Source organism: Podarcis muralis, chromosome 13 (genome assembly GCF_964188315.1).
Source record: "Podarcis muralis chromosome 13, rPodMur119.hap1.1, whole genome shotgun sequence".
Classification (NCBI taxonomy): domain Eukaryota; kingdom Metazoa; phylum Chordata; class Lepidosauria; order Squamata; family Lacertidae; genus Podarcis; species Podarcis muralis.
This window is the reverse complement of record NC_135667.1, coordinates 12,174,282-12,188,983: the sequence shown is the minus strand read 5'-3', so window position 1 is coordinate 12,188,983 and position 14,702 is coordinate 12,174,282. Positions and strand designations below refer to the sequence as shown.

At 43.8% G+C, this 14,702-nt stretch overlaps 1 protein-coding gene and 1 long non-coding RNA gene across 2 annotated transcripts; one reads left to right on the top strand and one right to left on the bottom strand.

Moving 5' to 3' along the window:
* The first annotated feature begins 523 nt into the window (after positions 1 to 523).
* On the top strand, positions 524 to 4,960 carry LOC144325262 (uncharacterized). The gene is made up of 3 exons (XR_013390546.1): positions 524 to 735; positions 2,497 to 2,616; positions 4,857 to 4,960. It is a non-coding gene; the product is annotated as an uncharacterized LOC144325262 (long non-coding RNA).
* LOC114583376 (vomeronasal type-2 receptor 26-like) lies at positions 2,387 to 7,549 on the bottom strand. Its single transcript, XM_077917983.1, has 4 exons — positions 6,728 to 7,549; positions 5,879 to 6,106; positions 4,850 to 4,976; positions 2,387 to 3,359 (listed from the first exon to the last, which is right to left on the bottom strand). Exons 1-4 carry the CDS (start codon positions 7,547 to 7,549, stop codon positions 2,458 to 2,460), a joined length of 2,079 nt encoding a protein of 692 aa, XP_077774109.1. The 3' UTR covers positions 2,387 to 2,457.
* Between the last annotated feature and the right edge of the window lie 7,153 nt (positions 7,550 to 14,702).

Below are 14,702 nucleotides of genomic sequence, written 5' to 3'. Positions count from 1 at the left end.
TTTAATGGTTAATAATAATAATAATAATAATAATAATAATAATAATAATAATTTATTATTTGTACCCCGCCCATCTGGCTGGGTTTCCCCAGCCACTCTGGGTGGCGTCCAACAAAGATGAAAAATAAACTAAAATGTCACATATTAAAAACTTCCCTGAACAGGGCTGCCTTCAGATTTCTTCTGAATATCAGGTAGTTGTTTATCGCTTTGACATCTGATGGGAGGGCATTCCACAGGGCGGGCGCCACTACCGAGAAGGCCCTCTGCCTGGTTCCCTGTAACTTGGCCTCTCACAGTGAGGGAACCACCAGAAGGCCCTCGGAACTGGACCTCAGTGTCTGGGCAGAACGATGGGGGAGGAGACGCTCCTTCAGATATACTGGACCGAGGCCGTTTAGGGCTTTAATGGTGAATGCTTTGAAAAGTGTATACCTTGAAGCTATTAGCTGTGAGGATATGCAACTGCTTTTACATGCTTTAATTTGATTATTTTAAAATCTGTGTTGTTTTATCTCTGTGTTGTTTGCTGCCCTGGGCTTCTTTGGAAGGAAGTGCAAGAGAAAAAATGACCAACAGTGGCAAGAATAATAAACAGGGATGCTTAAGGGGAGGATAATAAGCCGTAACAGAAGCCCCACCATAAGACTGCAGCAGGGAAGTATGCAGAAGGAAAAGGCACCCAGAACCTGTCTATTTCACTATAGTCATGCTTTGGGACTGCATCAATTTACGGTAAGTGCTTTGAGACCTGAGATTTGACTTGAGACCTTGTTGGACTTCAAATGAAATTAATAAACGTACATATGAAGAGGAAGCCCATCACACACACACGTGCGCACACACACATACACACACACACACACTTAATACCTGGCTGTCAGTGTTTCCCTGCTTGGTCTTCTACTTTCTATTTTATGTTAGGATCCAGATTCCTCCCCCACCTCAGGTCCTAACACAAATTCTTTAGGTCTTGTATGGTTTGGCTCAGACAGTATTGCTGTAGGTTTGGAGGGGTGAGTCTGTATGATACCCTGAGTTCCTTGGAATTCTTAGGGTCTAGTATCTAGTAAGAGTTAAAAGCAGATAGAGGATTATATTGTTAAACCAATGGTCATTGCTGGCCACTTAAGTACCTTCATCAGCATAACCAAAGAAGTTGCTCTGTGCCATAGGGCTTTCCCCCTCTCACCTAACTGCCAGCGGGAGAGAATTTTAGGAGATGGTGTTGTGAGTGAGCTGAGCAGAAAGCAGGCTGAGAAGCTGGAGAGGCAGAGACATGCTTGATCTGTGCTAGATCCTATTGTTGTCACCCGTCTATCTTGGGAGACAATGGATCAAAAGCTGTGACTAATCAAGAAGCAAGATCTGTTGGGGTGTTAATGCTGAGAGCCCCTCCATCTTAGCTAGGGCTGCCCCCTGTCCTGTGTAATACAAGATTGTCCCATATTGCAATGTAAAATGATAAGTCCTGTATTGTTGCAGTTTTGTCCTGTATTTCAGGTCTTCTCCCCCCCCCCCCCGCCCCCATGCCAAGTTAGGGATCTTCTCCAAATGCAGGTGTTTGAAAGGGTGTGTGAAAGGTCATGTATTTAAGCTCTGGGGAGCCAAGCACAGACAGAGTTATAAATTTGTGTGTGTGTGTGTGTGTGTGTGTGTGTGTGTGTGTGTATGTGACAAATTCTAGAGGGGCCATCCTGTTAGAATGCCACAGACTGTAATGGATTGCTTTGAAGTCACTTCAGCACAAGATGGAAGAAATAATAATTAATTATTAGGGTTGCCATACTTCCAGAATTTCCTGGACATAGCCGGGATTCAGCTGTCAGAAACTATTTGGGCAGGAATCGCTAAGATGTCTGGGAAAATCCAGACATATGGCAACCTGTGTTGGTAGTGTAGATTTGGGCGAATTTCCATCCAATTTTGTCTCCAGTCCTGCTGACCACTGATGAGTGGCCCCCAAGAAGGAGAGCAAATGAGGGAATATGGCCCTCCTCCATTGTGCTTTAAAGTTGGCTTATGAAGGTTAGCTGACAATAAACTGAATAATACCAAATTTGAGAGGGCACCATTGGCTCCCTTGGTCTGCCCTAGATTGCTAAAAAGTGAAAACTTCTGGTACCAGAGGAGGAAAGTCATCACAGACTGCCTAATAGGACTATAGTCTGGGGCACCTTCTCTTGGTGCTGTGCCTAACTGCAGTGTTTTTGCATCATGCTTCTTTCTGTGTGAAGACCTGACAATTTGAGAGGGCACCATTGGCTCCCTTGGTCTGCCCTAGATTGCTAAAAAGTGAAAACTTCTGGTACCAGAGGAGGAAAGTCATCACAGACTGCCTAATAGGACTATAGTCTGGGGCACCATCTCTTGGTGCTGTGCCTAACTGCAGTGTTTTTGCATCATGCTTCTTTCTGTGTGAAGACATGACAAGAGACAGGTGGCACTTCAGGTCATTTATTTATTTCTCTTTATTAACTGTTCTCTATTGTTCAGCTCAGGCCTCATCATAATGACAAAGCATTTGGGGAAAAAGATACAGCTCAGCAGTCCAGCCCCAGAGGCCAAAATGGAGAAGATCTCCACTGCCACCATGTATTTCCCCTTAGTGCTCAGGTAGGTTGGAACGAAGGATACCCAAACACTGCAGAAAACCAACATGCTGAAGGTGATAAACTTGGCTTCGTTGAAAGCATCTGGAAGCTTCCTAGCTAGGAAAGCCAAAGCGAAGCTGACGACAGCTAGCAAACCCATAAAGGCCAGTAGACAGTAGAAGAAGGCGGCATAGCCTTCATTACATTCCACTATGACCTCACCTGCCAATGAGTGCATGTCAAAATCTGGGAAGGGGGGAGCCGATCCCAGCCATGCTGTCGAAATGCCAACTTGAACAAGGGAGCAACAAAGAACAATGGAAGTTGCTAGCCTTTTCCCCACCCATTTGCTCATCCTGGAACCTGGCTTAGTGGCCAAGAAGGCCAGAAGCACTGTCATGGTTTTGGCCAAGACGGACGAAACAGCCACAGAGAAGGTGATGCTGAATGATGTTTGCCTGAGCATGCAAATCACTTTCCCAGGTTGGCCAATGAACAGCAGCGGACAGAGGAAACAGAGCAGGAGGGAGACGAGGAGAGTGTAGCTGAGGCTCCGGTTATTGGCTTTGACAATGGGCGTGTCCCGGTGTTTAATAAAAGTTCCCAACACTAAGGAAGTTACCAGGGAAAAAGAGATGGCAAACAAAGCCACGCTGATCCCCAAAGGTTCTTCGTAAGAGAGGAAACTTACAACCTTAGGGATGCATTGATTTTGAGCCTCATTTGGATGCTGATCTTCAGAGCACTGGAAACACGAGTCCGTGTCTGAGAAAAGGAGGAGTTGAAAAGTCTCAGTGACAATTCATATATTTACATCTTTGTAGAGGTGACCAGGGACTTCCCTGGTTGCTAGAAGCGTAACTGTAGGGTGACTGGGATAGGGTGGGAATTCCTGCCTTCCCCTCCAGAAGGTGCTAGTACGGAGCAATGACCACTTGGTGACCTCTGCACAAACTCATGCTTGCTAACTTGATAGATACCTTGTTAAATCCAGCAGAATAAGCCCATGCCAGAAGAACTATCCAATTGCCAGTGGTGTGCTTACATTGGTTGATTTGTAAAATCCATATACAGTGGTACCTAGGGTTAAGTACTTAATTCGTTCCAGAGGTCCGTTCTTAACCTGAAACTGTTCTTAACCTGAAGACCAGGTTAAGACCAGGTTTAGCTAATGGGGCCCCCAGCTGCCGCCAGAGCACTATTTCTGTTCCCATCCTGAAGCAAAGTTCTTAACCCGAAGCACTATTTCTGGGTTAGCAGAGTCTGTAACCTGAAGCGTATGTAACCTGAGGTACCACTGTAGAAAGAAATCTCGAAGTGGTTTACATGAAATATAATCAGGATGAGGAGGAATCAAGTCATATTAAAATACAACAACAATCAAATAAAACTTCTTAAATGAAAACAGAAAGCCAATATTTGCCTTAGATTAAAAAAAAGTTTGAAAAGAAGGAACCTGACTCCAGGAAAGCCTATGTAAGCATATATGCTTTCAAAGAGGCATTTAAAGCTGGTTACTGTAGCTGCCTCTCAAACCACTCAGGGGAGGGTACAAGGGTGGGTGCTGCCACTAAGTCCACTTCCGTGTTGCCACCAAGCAGAGCTGGCCCAGCCATTAGCAGGGTGAGGACGCTCCATCTGGTGGTAGAAGACCCCCAGACGGCCCTTCTATGGGTGCCCCACTTGGCTTGCTGCCTTTGCTAGCAGTGGAAAAGCGCCACCACCATTGGTGTCGATTTTGGGCCAGATTGCATCCATTTGGGGTGAGATCTCACGCAAACTAGTGCTGCCTGGAAGAGCACACAGCAGCAGTAGAGCGGGCAGTGTTGGCAGCACTTTACGTTTCTCCTGTAGTGGCAAAAGAGGACACTACGCCCCAACCACCAAGTGACAATCAGCTGCTTGTGGAATAGCCAGCATGGTTTCCTTGGAAGATCTTAAGGCTGAACTTGGCCTGAGTGGCCCTTTAGGTGTTGCTGGACTACAACACCCATCACCCCTGGCCATTGGCTGTGCTGGCTGGGCCAGATGGGAGTTGGAGTCCAGGAGGATCTGGAGGTTCCCCATCCCTGCCTTACCACATGTCTTCTCACAATGATGATTCTGATTTGACAGGTGGGAATTCTGGGGTTGAGGAACAGTGGCTCTCTCTGTGCAGAGGTGAGATTTGAGTGCCTGTTCGACTCTCATTTCTCTGGACATCTTTGGTTCTCACTTTTCATTTGCTTGAGAATACCATGCTCTTTGTCACTTACCCTCCAGAGCTGAAATCTTCCCTTCTTGGCATGGAGAACAGGTGTAGCAGCAAGATGGTGCACCCTCCTTTGTGATCTTCTGATAGCCAGGCTGGCAGCAGTCATTGCACAATGAGATGGGGGGCACCTGCCCATAAACAACAAATGACTGGAGAAAATGGTATTTTGTTGTCACCAGCTGGTGTTTATTGGTGTGTTTTTTTAAAAAAACATTTTTATTAAAGATTTCTTGGTTTACAAAAGTATATGCAATGTCTCTTTTTTCATGTTACATTTTCTACAGATCAGTTTCACTTGCTGAGACATTAGTGGTACATTAGGAAGAAAAGGAGGAAAGAGGTGGAGGGGGGAATGGTGGGTGGGGTTGGGGTCGGGTGGCAATGCTTCTATTCTGCTTAGTGTATGTGTGGGGTTTTGTGTCAGTGTCGCTTCTGCGGGTCCTTTTTGCTATTCACTTGTATTCCTTTGGTGGTGAGAGAGGTTAAGAAAGTGAATTGCTGCTATGAAATGATGGCATTTTATCTTTTCTGGTTGGCAGGTCAAATGGTTATTTCCCCACTCCTAGCAGGCCAAATGGGACAGGGTGACTGTCCATCTGTCAATCATCTAGCATCATAGTGATATCAGATGCTGATGCTGCTTGTCGGGACTATGAAGTACAACACAGGGATGTTTGAAACCCTTTTGCAAACAACAAACAGCTTTAAACCTCCTAATTATTCTTTCTAATCCTTATTACCTTGTAGTTCTCTTCATGATCATCACCGCTAGTTGCCGCCACAACATTCTGTACTACTTAATTTCAAAAAACCCCAACAAAAAATATTTACTTGGCAAAGGATGAATAAATGCTTCATTTCACTCACTTTAAATCTGTTGTCCACCCATTTTACACTCTAATTCTCTACTCACTGAACTGAGAATGAGCCTCATTGAACTTGGACTTAAATCTGAATAGATTCATAGATTGTGCTGCTGGTGGATAACCTTTATTTTCATATTAGAGCGGGAGTGTAGCTATTGTCTTACTTTGGTGAATTCTCCGTGCCACTGGATTTTTTCCTCATCAATGGTCAACACTTTCTCTGGAGGAGCCTGAGGATCCAGACGTCCTACTTTGTTCCTGACATAGGATTGATTTGGGAAAGTGATCAAGTTGGTAACATCAAAACCAGCTTCTAATTCTCCACGTTCATTAAATCTGATTTCATCTCCAGCACTGTTGTTGAATGAGATCCTCTGAAGAAATGAGTGGAGCTTCGCGTGAGAGAATTGAAGAAGCTTTTAAGTCTTGGAATACACTCAATGATATATCCCCCCCCCCCCAGATAATTTTGTAACATGGCATGCCAGTCATAGGGATGGGGAATTCAGTTTAATTTGGATTTTAATGCGAACCTCCCTAAATCACACTTCCTAAAATAACATGTGATTAGAAACACAGCTTTTCTTCTAAATTTGCTCTTCCTTGAATTTTGCAATGCGGTTCATCCCATAATGTGTGTACATTAGGGGAAAGTATGTGCAAAAATGAATATATTTGTGTACATTACATACAGAATGCATTCTGTCAGGGGAAATCATTCACAAAAAAAGGGGGAGGCAGCCCTCTTTAGGGAAGTTTTTAATGTTTGATGCTGTACTGTTTTTAATATTCAGTTGGAAGCCGCCCAGATGGGCGGGGTATAAATAATAAATTATTATTATTATTATTATATCATGAAGACTTTTTTATTATTGCAAACTGATGGTGAATGGAAATTAAGACTGGAAAAATGTGCATCTGAGAAAAGGTGAAATTGATGGATTCTCCCATCCCTAAGCTGAACATTTCACACCAAACCACATGACATTCAGGGACACTGGGGGAAACATTACCTTCCAGGGTTCCATATTTAGATGTGTCAGGCTACCTTCGTATTTCATTGCTCTGTGACTGGATCTAGAGCTGTACATACTATGTATGGCACGTGCCAGGGCATAGACTGCATTGTAGATACTGTAGCTGTGGCCAGTCATGCTCATTTCAAAATAAGGTGCAGGAAGATTCTCCAGACTCTCTTCTCCGGTACATGTGTCAGTGATGTTTGGTGACTCAGAGGAGTTTGAAACAGAGCAAATAAATGCTTGTTCCCATAAATCCTTGATAAAACCATCTCCGTATGCATAATAAGGGTTTGCACCCTGAACAAATTCTTGGAAGCCTTGAACTTCCATAGAGTGAATTGTGAAAGAGATTGAACCATGGAACATTTGCATATCAAGAAACCTTTGGAAAGGACTAAATGTGAAATCGATTTGGGCTGTTGTAATCCACACCTTTCCTGCAGAATACACCTCTACAGAATCAGAAAGTATTAGAGGAATAAACTCCATTGTCAACCACACAATAGTTGCCACCGCCTGCATGGTGGTAGATTCTCCATATACAACAATAGCATTGGCTTTGCTTTTCATGAAAAGTGGGGTATCATTTAAAATGTGCTCGAAAATTTTTTGTATGCTGGCCATCCTCATATTCTTTTTTATTCTTTCTGTGAAGGCCAGACAGATTCCTAAATGGGAAAGAACTGGTTCCAAAGCATCCAAGAAATGTTCTCCACTGTCATCATCTATAGTGATGAGACCTATCCATCTCCACCCAAAATGCAAAAGTAGGTGGGCAATTCCCTGATATTGAAGTGCTTCATTGGGAGCCATGTGGTAAAAGGAAGGAAAACGAGATTCGCCACTCACTCCTGGTTCAAATGAGCCATATGACAGCTGGGCAGGGAGGGCACAGAAGATGACAGAAATTTCAGAGGTGAAATAGAAGAAACACCTCGTCACATATTATACTTTTGATTATTTATTTATTCTTATTACTCTATTTTTTAAATAGAGCCACAAAATGATGGTGGAGGCTCTATTTTGGTGATGCCAAAATGGCTGCATTCACACACAGGAAGGAGATATTAGCAGGCTTGGAGAGACTCTGTCAGGAGTGCATGCAGGAGCCAGGCCCTGTGACTGGTAGGGCCTCGCAGGACTGGGGCCTTCCTGAGTTTGGCCTGGAAGGGCAAGGCGTGGCCGCACAGGTGAGGCTTGGCAGAAGACTCGTAGCACCTGGTGGCAAGGGCCGGGAGGGGTATATAAGACCACCATTTCCCTCTGGCTCTTTGCCACAGTAACACGCTACGCACCTATCTTTGCTTCGGCTTTTTGACTCCTGGTATCCTGACTCTTGGACCCTTGGCTTCCTGACTCTTGGACCCTTGGCTTCCTGACCCCTGGACAGCTGACCCTGGACTGCTGATTCCTGTTTCCCAACCTCTACCCTGGTCCCGACGTACCAAGCCGGGACTCCGACAGCCTGTAACCCGGACCGTGACAAACTCCAAGGTTTACAAAAGAACAAAAACCTTCAGGAAAAGACATGTGATGGTGGGAATGAGGAGCTTACCGTACTCTGGCTCTCACATTGTTCCAGGAGTTGCAGAGCAGAACGCATACAACCCCGGAATTATTATTATCCCTTATCCGTACTCTAGAGTAAGCATGCATACTGCAGCCTAAGTTAACATCAGGGCAGCAATTTTAAGTTTGCCATGAACCTCTGCAAGATAAAGCAGGCAAGACAGTTTTCTGGGATGAATATGGATATTAAACATGCAGCCTTGAGATCCCCTTTATAAAGAGACATATGCTCAAAGCTATGCAAATATCTCATTTTCTCTCAAACCCCACCCATCATTATTCTTCCTCCTGCTTCTAATTAATGAGCATGCTACCAGAAAGAAAAGGGAAGGGGATGAGATCAGGGGAAATCCCCACAGCTGAATGCCCTACCTGGGGGATCTTGTAACGGCTCAAGACCTTTGCCATGTGTGCGGTTGTAGCAGAGCTAAGTCCTCCGATGACAGCCACAAGCTTTTTCTGGATGCCACAGTTATAGTTCGGGAAGAACTGGAGTGAATTGCAGAGCAGGTCCAATGTGGCCCTGTAGGTATTCCTTGCAATGGAATTGCTGTCATAGATGTGGAATCCAAGAGTGACATTAAACAAGATGCTGGGATTTCCATTGATCTCTTCTACAGCAAAAACCATGGCCAGGATGTGCTGGTAGAACTTTGTCACCACTCTGTAAATAAAGCCATACAATAATTTACCATGGTATCACAGAAATGGTTCATTGTGCCTCTAAGACACCCTTTGCCAGCCTGATGGCCTCTGGATTTTTTGGACTACAGCTCCCATCAGCCTCACATAGTATGGTCAGTGGACAAGGATGGTGGCAATTGTAGTCTGGAGGGCACCACGTTGGGGAAGGGTGTTGTAAGAGATTCAGATGCCTGAACCTAAGGAGGTGATGAAATGTAGGAGCATCGTTGAAAATGAGGAAAAGGGACAATGGTCATTTCCTGCTCAGTTATGCCCATATAGTTGCATAGTGTGTGCCGTACAGTGTGCTTTTGTGCAGCAAGGAATGACAAATATTATTTATAGTGGAGTTTGCTTTTTTTAAAAAAATCCCTGCCTCCTTCTCCTTATTTTGAGATTTGCCAAGGCTGTACCCCTAAATGGGAAGAATCCCAAAACACGTGTTGCATTCAAAAAGTCCACTCCCTAACATCTCCAGTCTTAGCAGCATTGCAGTTTTCTGTTATCGTAAGGCACCTTGAACATGTGCTGTTGGGCAGAAATATGACAATTTCTACTGACTAAATAATCAAAGGAGTGGTTACTGATTTTCCATGCATTATTTTTTTTTTTTTTTGAAACCCCAAATGGAAATGGGATAGCCCCAACCTACTGGATCTAGCCTGCTTTGTGGGTAGGGGGAGAAAAAATAAAAATATGAATTCCTCAAAAAGTTCGTCAGAGAGCAGTCAATGTAATCCTTAAGGAAAGCTTTTATAAGTTATTGTTCTTAACACCATCAAGTCATGACCATATATAGCGAGTGATGCCTATAGGAGGTGCAAAGAAGCAAATGCCAGGTTGTAGCATATTCTGGATGTATCCTAAAATCAGAATATATATATATATTTGGGGGGGGGGATACAATAACTGACATTAAAGTAACAACAAGTTCTATCTTACCAATGGACCCTCTAACTTTGTTATTTGGATATGATAAAGATCTAGCACTAATAGAGGATTAGGTATTGTCACGATAAGGTTCAGCATAACATAAACCCTTTTTCATTACTCAGAACTTCAATGTGCTCTATTTGATTTTGGTACGTACGTGGCAGCAGAGTTGAGGCAGGTTGGGGAAATGCTACCCCTCCCCAAACAAACAAACAAACAAACAAACAAACAAACAAACAAACAAACAAAATGAACTGTCCCTCCCACTCGCCTTCCTCTATTGCTGGGCTCCTGTCATTAACATATACTGCTATTTTTTTCTTTCAGAAATCTTAATATGGGGGGGAGGGGACTCACACACCTAGAAATATAGCTTCCTAGTCAGTGGTGATTTTGTTGCTGATTGGTGGCTGTGTCAAGTGCTTTTTATTGGCTGGTGCTGCGGAAATTGAGTGGGTGATTGGTTGCTGCGGCAAGGGTTGCTTAGGATTGGCTGCCTCTTCAGCAAGTGGGCGTGCGATTGCCGTTTGCTGTTTGTGAGGGCAGGCACATGTTGGCTTCATCAAACGATTGTCAGCGTTTTTCATTCGGGTTAGTGATTTTCAGCATTCCCTCACCCCCGAAAAAAGCTCAACAACTCTAGGCCATCCCCACCATTTTCTTAAATTTGTGTCCAAAAAATAGGGGGTGTCTTGTACATGGGGGCGCATTATACATGGAAAAATACAGTACTTTCCTGGTCCCACCATTGATTTGTTATGGAAACCTGTTCTTTGATTTCAGTCCTGAATATCTGTTTTCTTCTCTTTTGACATTTGTTAATTTATTCATGTTTTTCTTTATTCTATATCCTTATTTTTTTTTTAATAATAATAATAACAATAATAAGAAGAATAATCCTTACAATGGAAATTTAACCCAGTCTTTAGAAGGGTGTTCCTTGAAGGACACGTTGGGCAAAATGTAAACTGTGTGAGAGGCAATCCCACCGATGAGGATTTCGCCAGGTTGGTACCACTCCGATGGGACATGAATGGGATTGTTTCCAGCGCACTTCAGAGAGTGTCCTTTGTGCACCATCTGAGAAAGCAGCAGCAGCAGCAACAACAACAGCAACATCGCAGAACCTCAGCTTCCTGGTGGTAAAGGCTCCTGTAAGATGTGGCGTCTGTCTCTCAGGACAGCATCACGCTGGATTGAAATTACATGGCTCGGAGGACAGCTGATTCGGCCAATACATGTATTAAAATGGCATGTATGTGCTTTACTGTGAGCGTCAACTGGAGAACAGAAGCACACATTGGATACTAATCTAGTGACACTTATCTGAAGCATGACCTGTCCTACTTTAAGGAGAAACTGCCCAGTTCAGACAGACAGAGCTCTGCCAAATTTAGTCCCTGGAACCATAGCCCCAAGTGACACTGTTGGGGGTTTATATAACAATTTCAGATTTCTTGCTTTCCCCCCTTTTCTTTTAGAGATGTCTGGGGCTTTGTCCAGGCAAATAAATGACAATGATTTGGATAATTACAGGGGTGGTAATAGCTAACCCTGATGGTTATGTTTCACTTCCACTGTCGGGCCCCATCTCCACTATGTACGTAAAGTGGTATCATATCACTATAAACAGTCACGGCTTCCCCCCCAAAGAGTCCTGGGACCTGTAGTTTGCTAAGGGTGCTGAGAGTTGTTAGGAGATTCCTGTTTCCTTCACAGAGCTACAATTCCCAGAGATCTTGTCAACCACAGAATTATTTGGGGGGAAGATTGTTTCGAGTGGTGTAAGGTAAAGGTAAAGGGACCCCTGACCATTAGGTCCAGTCGTGGCCGACTCTGGGGTTGTGGTGCTCATCTCGCTTTATTGACCAAGGGAGCCGGCGTACAGTTTCCGGGACATGTGGCCAGCATGACTAAGCCACTTCTGGCGAACCAGAGCAGCGCACGGAAACGCTGTTTACCTTCCCGCTGGAGTGGTACCTATTTATCTACTTGCACTTGATGTGCTTTCAAACTGCTAGGTTGGCAGGAGCAGGGACCAAGGAACGGGAGCTCACCCCATCGTGGGGATTTGAACCGCCGACCTTCTGATCAGCAAGTCCTAGGCTCTGTGGTTTAACCTTCGAGTGGTGTAGTACTGCTTTAGATCAGGCATAGGCAAACTTGGCCCTCCAGATGTTTCGAGACTGGCAACCCAGTCAGATGGGTGTGGCATAATAATAATAATAATAAAATACAGTCAAACCATAGTTGTCAAACGTAATCCGTTTCAGAAGCCTATTCGGTTTACAAAACGTTCGACAACAGAATCACTGCTTCTAATTCATTGCAGGAGCTTCCTGCACTCAAGCAGAAACCATGTCGGATCTTAGGCTTCCAAAAAACATCTGAAAACTGAAGCATTTACTTCCGGGTTTTACTTCCCTAACTGAATCATTAAAAAACGGAGCCGTTCAGGAGCCAAGGTTTGACTGTACAATGATTTAAATAGAAATACCACACCCTCCAACATGTCAGAGGAAAATTGGGATGTGCGTCTTTTGGTGTCACACTGCCGAAGTTTTGTCAGTGTGCTGAGAGGGGCAGGGGGCAGACAGCAGCACACTGACTGGTGGATGAGAGTCAAGAAGAGGGATGGATATAAAAATAGGAAAAGGTGTACAGTGATAATACAACCTAAACTTCTGGTAAACAGCTAAAGACTCTGAATCTCTATGGCTCAGAACTGTGCCACTCTGACTCTTAGCCACTCAATGATGAACCCCCGCCTCCTCCTCTATGGCACCCTTTTGTGCTGAGACAGCGGAAAGACAGTTTTTCTTTTTTTCCTTTAAAATCATTTTTTATCAAAAAATTTCAACATAAAATACAAAAAAGGCCAACCTAATCTAAAGAGAAGGAAAGAATAAAGACGGAGCCATAGAAAGCATTGAAGAAATGAATAAGATAACAAAGGGAGAAAAAATAACAGAAATAAAAGAAAAAAGTAAAAAGGATTTCCAACTATCCATCTGTTAGTTAAATATACAATAGTTCTTCAAAACAGTTAAATGTTCAGTCCAAATTAATATTCAGATGCTCCTCCTCTGTTAGGTAATTCCCAGTCTTTGATCCAGGGTGCTCCAGTTCATTATTCTTTTTCAGTGTGAAGTCTAAGTAAAATTCTCCAAATAATATTATAATAGTCTACAATAGTTCTCCTCTAGTCCCGCGTCACAATGTTACCTTCAATATTAGGAAACATTCAACCCGTCTTATTTACTCCAAGACTTCTTCACTGTGTTTATGTATTAGAGCACCAGTCCATAATTATTTGAGTATTATACAGCCCTTGATCCATACCCAAATCCATTTATCCTAGTCTCTTTTCATGACAACCCTACTTATCCGTCCTTACTTGACAAATTCAAATTTCCAGTTTTTTGATCGGAGGCCGGGAGTGCCAGGAGTGGTGTTTGGTGTACTTCCACATTGGGGTGGGCAAGCATCAGGGAGAGGCAGGCAGGGGGCCAAGGAGAAGCACCCACGTTCTGTAGTTGTAATGAGAACATGCTGATGGAGGGGCTGACATGATGTGGTTGTGTGGAAGACAGGCCTTCCCAACAATAGTGTTGCTGCAGGACAAGACAGGGCAGTAGTGAGATGGGGCAGGGCAAAGCTGGCACTCTTGACAGTTTGCCCGTGCAGCTGCAACCTTGCTGATACTCTGCCCTATCCCACCATCATCCAGATAAGGGTAAGCAAAGCTATTATTAGGGTGGCTCTGGACACTACCCTGCCTTGTCATCTGGTCTTGGAACACACAGTTTTGCTAAATCTTGTACTAAATCCTATACTGCAAACTGCCCTGTGTTCCTCAAAGGAAGGGTGGTATATAAAACAAACAAACAAACAAAATAAAAAAAAGGGAATCTTCTTCCCCTTCTTCTTCTTCTTCTTCTTCCTTCTTCCTTCTTCCTTCTTCCTTCTCCTTCATTGATGAATTTTCCAAAGCAGTGTACTATGAATTAAACAAGGCTGGGAATTCAAATAAAAACCCATCCTCTTTTTAAATTGTTGTTTTATTTTTCTTACATGCTTAAATGTGGAGAAATGACAAAATGTCAGATATTTGCATAGTTCCCTCCACTTTTAGCTTGGAGAAGAGACTGGGAGGAGATATGAAGATAGCCATCTTCAAATATCCCGAGGCCTGTCACATGGAAGCTGGAGCAAGCTTGTTCTCTCCTGCTCTGGAGGGTAGGACTCGAAACAATAGCTTCAAGTTACAAGAAAGGAGATTCGAAATAAACATCTGGAAGAATTTTCTGAGAGTAGGAGCTGTTTGAAAATGGAACTGATTTCCTTGAGAGGTTGTGGACTCTCCTTCCTTGGAGGTTTTAAGCAGAGGTTGGGTGGCCATCTGTCATGGATTCTATAGTTGAGATTCCTCCATTGCAGGCGGTTAGACTGAATGACTGGGACACTCCCATAGTCAAATCCAACAATTGCAACCTCTCATACACTCTCCTCATCTCCCTCTTGTTCTCCATCCTTTGTGCTTTCCTATTCATCGGTCGACCTGAGAAAGTGACATGTCTCCTTCGGCAAACAGCTTTTGGCATCATCTTTTCATTGGCAGTTTCTTGTGTGTTGGCAAAGACAATCATTGTGGTCCTTGCTTTCATGGTCACCAAACCAGGGTCCAGCATGAGGAAATGGGTGGGGAAACAACAGGCCACCTCCATTGTTCTTTTCTGTTCCTTGATTCAAGCTGCTCTTTGTACTGTGTGGCTGGCAA